This window comes from Bidens hawaiensis, unplaced genomic scaffold (assembly GCF_021521415.1).
Source record: "Bidens hawaiensis isolate Kalapana, Puna unplaced genomic scaffold, B.hawaiensis_p1.1 tig00042226_1, whole genome shotgun sequence".
NCBI lineage: Eukaryota > Viridiplantae > Streptophyta > Magnoliopsida > Asterales > Asteraceae > Bidens > Bidens hawaiensis.
In genome coordinates this window covers 17,186-27,225 of record NW_027505762.1, presented here as the reverse complement: position 1 = coordinate 27,225, position 10,040 = coordinate 17,186, and the positions used below count along the sequence as shown (strand labels likewise).

At 39.3% G+C, this 10,040-nt stretch overlaps 1 protein-coding gene and 1 long non-coding RNA gene across 2 annotated transcripts; one reads left to right on the top strand and one right to left on the bottom strand.

Annotated features, from left to right (window-relative positions):
- The first annotated feature begins 756 nt into the window (after nt 1-756).
- LOC143615195 (cyclin-dependent protein kinase inhibitor SMR4-like) lies at nt 757-1,426 on the top strand. The gene has a single exon (XM_077088382.1). The coding sequence runs from the start codon at nt 1,196-1,198 to the stop codon at nt 1,424-1,426; it is 231 nt and encodes a 76-aa protein (XP_076944497.1). The 5' UTR covers nt 757-1,195.
- A 6,402-nt stretch (nt 1,427-7,828) lies between these two features.
- LOC143615192 (uncharacterized) lies at nt 7,829-9,542 on the bottom strand. Its single transcript, XR_013150427.1, has 4 exons — nt 9,403-9,542; nt 9,181-9,289; nt 8,503-9,066; nt 7,829-8,301 (listed from the first exon to the last, which is right to left on the bottom strand). It is a non-coding gene; the product is annotated as an uncharacterized LOC143615192 (long non-coding RNA).
- Between the last annotated feature and the right edge of the window lie 498 nt (nt 9,543-10,040).

The following is a 10,040-nucleotide window of genomic DNA, read 5'->3' as shown; positions in this document are numbered from 1 at the left end:
TTATAATAAGTTCATGAACCAAGCAGTCAACCAGACACGGATATATTGATAGTGATAATAAAAATAGCAACCATAAATAGAAAGACCATACTCATCATACGACATGAGAAATTCCTAAACATCACTCAAGTGAGCTCTTAGAAAGCCTATACACTAAGGATGAGGGTTTCCCGACTTCAAAGAGCTGCCAAGAGCAACACGTAAGGAGAATTTATTGACATCATTGTCATTTATAGACCAACAAGAGCTTGTCATGATGGTAGCCAGCTAAACAATTTCACTAAGGAAGATGTTGTTAGCAAATGGTTTCGTGATAAAAAGTTGTTACTCAACCAAGAATAACAAGATGTTAGAGTCCGTGTAAAAAATAAAAAAATATAAAGTATTGAAACCACAAGACAAGGAAAAGGACATGGAGTTCTTGCTTAGGCACATGATAACTTAGCCTAAGCAATGCTGTGTTTCGTGTTAGCTCATAAACGTAAGATAACACAAAGTTAGGATGCGATTTTGAGTTGAATTATTTTTTACATACTTATTTTTATTTACTTGTTATAATTAATATAATGATAATTTATTTCAAATGTTTAAATTGTATTTTATATGTTCTCACTATTATTGTTACTATTACTAAAAGTAGTAATAATAATAATAATAATAATAATAACAACATTATACTTGATTATATTTTCTTAATAAAAATGTTATAAATGGTTTTAGGATAGATAAGATATGGACAAATTGACTTTCTATCCACCAAAAAGGCACCAACCGATCACATCCACATCCACCAGCCTCCAAAACCACATTCTCTCGCCACGTGGATCCATACCCTCCACAAAACATAAAAGCAACTCACCTCCATCACAATCCATTATAAAAACAAAAGCGCGCCAAAAAAGAACATGTATCCCCACTTCACATATCACTATCCTCTCTCACCCACTGCCAACCAGACACCTGTACCCCACGTCAGCAAGTTCCCACCGCCTCTTCTGCCAGCTAGGATCCACGTCAACTTGCCTCTCCCGCGCTTTTTGACTTTGAAAAGAGTCAAACTGCTTGTTCCGGAACAACCTAGAAAAGCACTCGTGGGGTTCCAAATTTCTAATATAAACACACTCTATCACAACTCATCACCAAATTACATATTACATATTACATAATAATATTACTATTTTCCAATTTGATTATTATGGAACCGACCGGAGAAGAAGGTTGTCGGACGCCGAAACGAAGTGTGTGTGAGATTCCTATGACATGTCCGCCGGCGCCGAGGAAGAAACAAGCATACTTGAAACATAGGGATCCGCCGGAGAATGGGTACTTCCAGCCGCCGGATCTTGAGGTTTTCTTTGCGATGGGGCCCACTAGAAGAGAAACATGTTGTAGGGGTATGGTACTAAACCCGGTTTTACGACCCTAAATTTATTATGTTTGGCTTATTTTATTATATGGACTAATACAATGTTATTGGGCTGAGGGGGTTTTGTGGAGGTAACCCTAACTGGGCTAGGCCCATTAGGGTACCATGATGGTGGCCATGAGGCTCCCTATATAAGGAGGTCTCCACCTCCTTATTAGAGGTTGGTCATTCTCAATAAGAGCCACCACCATATTTTTGTGTCTGTGAACAAGAGATCCTGGAGATTTCTTAGCGGTCACCTCCACACCCCCAAAAAGTCATTGCAGATCCCAACCAGCCGGAGAAGAAGATCAAGACGTGGTTCGTTCATCTTGAAATCCGTGGAAACATCGTCATGGATCAGGTCAGATTCATCTCATGCTTCGACATTGGCGCCATCCGTGGGACGGCAATGAACCACGCTTCGCTTCTCGTCTCGGCCCTCCGATCTGTTCATCAATATCTCGGGTCTACGGTTTCTTCTTTCAGATATGTTCTATGGAAATCCAAAAATCCGTAGATCTAAAAAATACTTCCAGATCTGGAAATACACAGGAAGAAATACCACCGAACTTTTGGGAAAAACCCTTAGATCTGTGTTTTTTCTAAGTGAAATATACCAAATCTAGTTATGATTTTTTCAGATCTGGGTTCGTTTGAGCAACAGTCACACTTCATATTCATAGATCTATAAATCCTATTAGATCTGTTGGTTTTACATAAAACCTACCTGATGTGGATATTCAAAATCTCTAGATCGTGCGCGCCACCGCGGATCAAAATCGCTCCTTGTGGATCAACTTCGGATTCCGCATGCGCGCTCCTGGCGATCATTCTACGCCACAGCGGGTCGCATGTGCGCTCCCGGCGATCACTCTACGCCACAGCGGGTCGCATGCGCGCTCCCGGCGATCACTACACGCCACAGCGGGCCGCATGCGCGCTCCCGGCGATCACTCTACGCCACAGCGGGTCGCATGCGCGCTCCCGGCGATCACTACACGCCACAGCGGGCCGCATGCGCGCTCCCGGCGATCACTCTACGCCACAGCGGGTCGCATGCGCGCTCCCGGCGATCACTACACGCCACAGCGGGCCGCATGCGCGCTCCCGGCGATCACTACACGCCACAGCGGGCCGCATGCGCGCTCCCGGCGATCACTCTACGCCACAGCGGGTCGCATGCGCGCTCCTGGCGATCACTCTAAGCCACAGCGGGTCGCATGCGCGCTCCCGGCGATCACTCTACGCCACAGCGGGTCGCATGCGCGCTCCCGGCGATCACTCTACGCCACAGCGGGTCGCATGCGCGCTCCCGGCGATCACTCTACGCCACAGCGGGTCGCATGCGCGCTCCCGGCGATCACTCTACGCCACAGCGGGTCGCATGAGCGCTCCCGGCAATTACTCTACGCCACAGCGGATCGCATGCGCGCTCCCGGCGATTACTCTACGCCACAGCTCACGCATATCACATGCTCATGAAGACAGCCAAAACCTATGCTCGTGGCGCATATCACATGCTCACGCATCACGCATGCTCACGCATATCACATGCTCACGCATCACGCATGCTCACGCATATCACATGCTCACGTATCTCATATGCTCACGCATCACATATGTTATTGGGCTTCACGTACGCTCATGCATATTAGATGCTCACGCATCATGCACGCTCACGCACCACATCTGCGCTTGAGAATAAAGGAGACATTGCGCAGGCCGCGCGTAAGCGACATAACAAATGAACAGTCTAATCCAAATCAGGATAAGAACAACCATGATTGTACTCATATGGCTACGCGCCATACTTAAAGGTTGGGAATCCTCATAATATCCCATATGGCTACGCGTCATACTTAAAGGTTGGGAATCCTCATAATATCCCATATGGCTACGCGCCATACTTAAAGGTTGGGAATCCTCATAATATCCCATATGGCTACGCGCCAAACTTAAAGGTTGGGAATCCTCATAAACCCATAGGCCACGCGCCAAACTTAAAGGTTGGGAATCCTCATAAACCCATAGGCCACGCGCCAAGCTTAAAGGTTGGGCACACCTCATAATTTGCCCGAGGATGGGAACCATGCAATACATCCACTTTTAGTTGACATGTTTTTGCAGGTTCGGCTACGAGCCGCACAAACACCTATGACATCATTATTATTATCTGGCTATTTGTGCCTCCATTATTATTTTGAAAACAGGCCGGGATATTCATCCAGCGCGGAGAAGGCCCTTGTGGGCCAGTCATTATCATCATTTTATAGCTCGTAAGTCGCCTCGCGCGCAAGCTTTTATTATTCTTATAGCTCGTAAGACGCCTCGCGCGCAAGCTTTTATTATTCTTATAGCTCGTAAGACGCCACGCGCGCAAGCTTCATTATTCTCATAGATCCATAAGTCGCCTCGCGCGCAGGCTTCATTATTTTTACAGCTCGTAAGTCGCCTCGCGCGCAAGCTTTTATTATTCTTATAGCTCGTAAGACGCCTCGCGCGCAAGCTTTTATTATTCTTTTAGCTCGTAAGACGCCACGCGCGCAGGCTTCATTATTCTCATAGATCCATAAGTCGCCTCGCGCGCAGGCTTCATTATTTTTACAGCTCGTAAGTCGCCTCGCGCGCAAGCTTTTATTATTCTTATAGCTCGTAAGACGCCTCGCGCGCAAGCTTTTATTATTCTTATAGCTCGTAAGACGCCACGCGCGCAGGCTTCATTATTCTCATAGATCCGTAAGTCGCCTCGCGCGCAGGCTTCATTATTTTTACAGCTCGTAAGTCGCCTCGCGCGCAAGCTTTTATTATTCTTATAGCTCGTAAGACGCCTCGCGCGCAAGCTTTTATTATTCTTATAGCTCGTAAGACGCCATGCGCGCAGGCTTCATTATTCTCATAGATCCATAAGTCGCCTCGCGCGCAGGCTTCATTATTTTTACAGCTCGTAAGTCGCCTCGCGCGCAAGCTTTTATTATTCTTATAGCTCGTAAGACGCCACGCGCGCAGGCTTCATTATTCTCATAGATCCGTAAGTCGCCTCGCGCGCAGGCTTCATTATTTTTACAGCTCGTAAGTCGCCTCACGCGCGCAAGCTTTATTATTCATATAGCTCGTAAGACGCCTCGCGCGCAAGCTTTTATTATTCTTATAGCTCGTAAGACGCCTTGCGTGCAAGCTTTTATTATTCTTATAGCTCGTAAGACGCCACGCGCGCAGGCTTCATTATTCTCATAGATCCATAAGTCGCCTCGCGCGCAGGCTTCATTATTTTTACAGCTCGTAAGTCGCCTCACGCGCGCAAGCTTTATTATTCTTATAGCTCGTAAGTCGCCTCGCGCGCAAGCTTTTTTATTATTCTCATAGCTCATAAGTCGCCTCGCGCGTAAGCTTTATTATTCTCATAGCTCGTAAGTCGCCTCGCGCGCAGGCTTTTATTATTTGGCGTGCTACATCTTATTCATGCTAGTGCACCATCATTATTATAAAAACCACAACACGTCACCATCATGAAGAAAACCTCCCAAAACTCAAAGACAATAAAGATAAGGCCGAAGAAAAGGGAAAAAACCGCCTCACGCCCTAACACACCTCATAAAGTCCAGCGCTCCACCTAAACGCTTGCGCGCCCAGGAGCAACGCTGGACTTGGGGGGGCTTGTAGGGGTATGGTACTAAACCCGGTTTTACGACCCTAAATTTATTATGTTTGGCTTATTTTATTATATGGACTAATACAATGTTATTGGGCTGAGGGGGTTTTGTGGAGGTAACCCTAACTGGGCTAGGCCCATTAGGGTACCATGATGGTTGCCATGAGGCTCCCTATATAAGGAGGTCTCCACCTCCTTATTAGAGGTTGGTCATTCTCAATAAGAGCCACCACCATATTTTTGTGTCTGTGAACAAGAGATCCTGGAGATTTCTTAGCGGTCACCTCCACACCCCCAAAAAGTCATTGCAGATCCCAACCAGCCGGAGAAGAAGATCAAGACGTGGTTCGTTCATCTTGAAATCCGTGGAAACATCGTCATGGATCAGGTCAGATTCATCTCGTGCTTCGACACATGTGTTTGAGTTTGACTATGTTTTTGGTTTGTTACTAGATCAATAAGTTTCTTCTTTTTGGATTATATTTTGTAATTACATATTTGTTCCTGTTGGGTGAATTTAATAACTTCAGGAACTGTTTTTTTCTGTATGATGTTATCTGTTTATTAAAGGTGTTTTTCACTATGTGTGACACTTATTATCGGAAAACAACCTTCATTTTGTAACTATATGATCACCTCTTTGCAAATCGCGTTAATGAATCTATTAGAAAATATTAACTGAAATCAATGCCTTTCATAACTTAAAAAAATATTCATGACTGAAAATCAAAAGTTATAACTTGAAAAACACAAGATTTTCTTTCTCAAGTATATGTGCGGTTTATACTAAAGTGTAAAAAAAAGACACGGTTACAAAAATATAAAGATATCATTGATTTTGTAGTGTACCATTCATACAAATAGAATAATTACTCTCCTTCGTATAACTAGAGTTTTCATAGTATAATGATATTTATTCGATTTATATAAGATAATTACTCTACTTATACTAATAATTATGTTACTTAGAGAGGAAGGGGCATCCATATGGGTAGGGTGTATGGGTTCCAAACCATATGACAACACCACCCCACTCCATGTGGGTAAAGTGCATGACTTCATTTCATGGTAAAGATTTGCCATACAAAATTGATTCATTGTTGGCTATTGAATAATTAAAATGAATTAATTAAGTTCTAGGGTACTTGTGGAGTTGTGGGTAGGTGATGCCTCTAAGTTTGTGGCTCATGGGTAATTAAAGGTAAAAATGATATGGCATAACATGATTGACCAATGTATGGGTAATACCCATGAGTGCCCCTTCCCCTCTTATAAGTAAAGTTGTTAAACTACATTGATTCCATTTTAGTTATACAAGGTACCTCTTGTACTTGTATTAACAGTTATGTTACTTATGGCTAGAATAAATTGTAACTATAGTAAAAATGCTATAATTATACATACGATCGCATTATATAATGTAATTACTCTTGCTATACCAACAATTGTACTACTTATAAGCAGGGCCGTGCAACGGTTCAGAATCGCGAGAACTGAACCGGAACCGGAACCTATTATAGTAAACTGGTTCGGTTCCAGAACCGGTAAAGTCGGTTCTCGTTAATCGGTTATGGCTAGAACCGGTTCGGTCGTCTATTTATCAAATTGGAAAACAAGTTTATTTAATTTTATGTATTCTATCAACGTAAAACTAATTTAGATTATAACATGAACATCCGTTATATTTTTGATTAAAACCTAATTGTTGAAGTTAAATAAATCATTAACAACGAGATTAAAGGAAGATCATATAATTTATATTAAATTACTTTGATATCTTAAATAAAAATTGATCATGGTTGTTAGGTCTTGAATGTAAAGAAAGAATAATTAAATTAAAGAACGATTGAATGGATACCGGTTAATAGTTTACTCGATAAGAAATGGGGATTGGTATCGGTTCTTCGGTTCCAAGTCTAGAACCGCCGGTTTTACCCATAACCAAACCGGTAACCGTTTAATGCAAATTTTAAGAACCGAGAACCGTAAGGTAACACACGTTAGCGGTTATGAGGCACCGCTTCGATTCCGGTTCCTCAGTTCTGACAGTTTCGAACCATTTTTTGCTCACCCCTACTTATAAGTAGATTAATTATTTTTTTATAGTTAGAGTAATTAAACTACAATAAAGTAGAGTAATTACACTTGTTATATTAAGAACTAGGCTAAAGACTCGTGTATTACACGGCTTAAAAAAATGATACATATTATTAATTTTAAGATATACTAAAATTTTCAATATTAATTTCTAAGCACGTAGCCTTCACAACTTCATTTGAATTTCTAAACATTCTTTTCTATTTTAGAATTCATTTTTTTTATATTAAAATAAGATATTTGATATAAAAATAGAGGATCTATTATCTTTTCTTTTCTCTTGTTTTTCTCTTTCAAAAAATGATCTTGGAGGTTGTGTAATGCTTACTCTCAAACTTTTCGTTTACACAATAGTAATATTCTTTGTTTGGGTGAAGAAAAGCTTGCTAATTCAAAGTTAAATGATTCAGGATTATTAATTTATAATTCAAAGTTTGTATAACGTTAGTGATAAGCCAAAACAATTATTCAAATTAAGCTAGATATAACTATTCAAGACAACTGTCATATACATACTACAATCGCAATATATAATCAAATAAATGTGTCTTAATGTCTTTCTATAAGAATCTTATTTTGGAAGCAACGTATTTGCTTGCCCTGTGATTCTTTCAATTTATAATTATAATAGTTATATATATCTAGCTTACTTTTAATGGTCATATAATAGTAAAAATGCATATTAACCACAAATTCATTATAATTCGAATAAAAAATTTCAACAAAAAGATCAACATGCCCTGCTATTAAACCTCGCAGCTTGGTTTTACCCTTGAGTTAAAGACAAATTAACTTAACCTAACAGTCTAGTATAGATTCCAAAATATTAACAAATACTAAACGTATACCCTCAAAATGCCTTTAGAACTACAAACTTCAATAAGCCCGTACAAAAGTTTTCCAAAACTGATTGTTAGCAAAGCCTGTGAACAAAACAATCCCGTTGACATGTTAATTGTTTGTAATTCGATTTATGTCACAAAACTTTTAATATTACCATAACTGCCCCTGGTCATAAAAACTGTCTCGTTTATAATAAGCACCAAATCGTGATCTGGTAGACTTGCAGCCCCTCGATCAAATCGCCTTAGCAAATTGAAACGCGTTAATGTTTAATTTATCTCGACACAGAGCAGCAATTAGATTCCTGCAGAAAAAAAAAGTTCTAGTAAATGACTTATTTTGACATTTTATTTAGATTATTTGATATCACAAAATCATTATTATTTTTCAAACACACATCAAAACACTATATGGTATATTAAAAGCTATTTTGACCGAAAATAGTAACTTTTTTATACTTTAACCCAAATTTATAATTGAACTTTTAATCAAAGTAAAAACTAACCTCAAATCTTACAACTCGATCATTCTTCAAAAGTGTGATGGTTTGCCCAAGTTGAGAGAATATCAAGTATGGACATCTGCAAATCAAAGACATTAAGAAACAAAAATAATTAACAACCTCACAAAACGTTCTAAGACAATCGATCAATTCAAGGCATACGCCCCAAAATTTAATAACCTACCAGAGTGCCTAATGCAGAGACCGATTACGAATGTCGAAACATCAACTATATACTTTAATGTGTTTTACTAAATTCACAAATATTACATACACAGCCAGTATACATGTACTCTTGGATGTCTAAACCCTAGAAAAACTGATCAACCAATCCAAAGTTGAAAGTTAAAAGACTCAATTATAAGCAATATTCTAGGGTGAAGCCTTTTAAGTTTTAAACCAGAACAAAATGGAGTTAAATTAGTGTTGTAACATTATAATCACAATGCAAGTAGAGTAGCAATGAGATATATGCAAATCTATATGTACTAAAATAGGAGCTTTTCGACATGTAATATTCATCTCCAGTTTATCCAATTTGTTGTACCCATCTCTCATCTTGTTCATCTACCATACACAATTAAATACATGATAAGTAAAGACTAATAAAGCAACTATTTTGAAAACACAAGAGACTTTCAAAAACTAATTTTAAAAGATGAAGAAATAATGAAATCAAACTTGCAAATCGGTGTTCTCTAAAAGAAAAACGTGTGGGTGGTGGGGTGCCTAAATTTCGTATCCGCAAAGAACGTCACTCGAAATCTTACCAAAAACATCTCGACATCACCTTAAAGTACAAAATCAAATAGGGGATTTTAACATAAATCTCAATAAACATGTTAATGATAAAATATATACTCTCTAAAATTAATAAACATCAAACTGATAATAAGTTTTTACCTCTGATTATGAATTGGGGTTGCGAATGACGAACCAAGGGCTTCACAAACAAAAATCGAATGGAAATCCATGGACGGAGAGGGTGGTTTAACCATCTGAATTGAAGATGGTGCTTGAGGATTGGAGATTGTAGGGTATTATTAATATCTATATCTCGTATTTTGATTTATCATCATGATGTCACAATTTTTTTTTTAATCAAACGTCTTACCAATGATTTCATGAATTCTACCCATGAAGAGTAAAACGGGTCTGATTTAGCCCAATTTCTGATTCCACTCGGTACCAAGCATATTCGGCCAGCCTGATGTATAGTGGTTTAGGTGGGTAAAATAACTCGTGACATCATTTGTATCCGGTTTAACTAGTTTGATTGTCCGGCCCAACCACAAATTTTTTTGCATAATACATATTTTGTAATTTTGAAATATATTAGTGAGTCAGTGTACTTTAGTTCGCCTACTCATTTGAGTATTGAGACCAATATATCACAGCCAGTACTAATGCGTTGATTTGACAATAAATATCACATGTGACATTTCCAAAATTAGATGAGAAAAAATAATCAAAATGAGAGAAAGAAAGGCCCAAACAAGAACATCCAGACAAATAAAAAACGTGAGATTAGAAAATTGCTT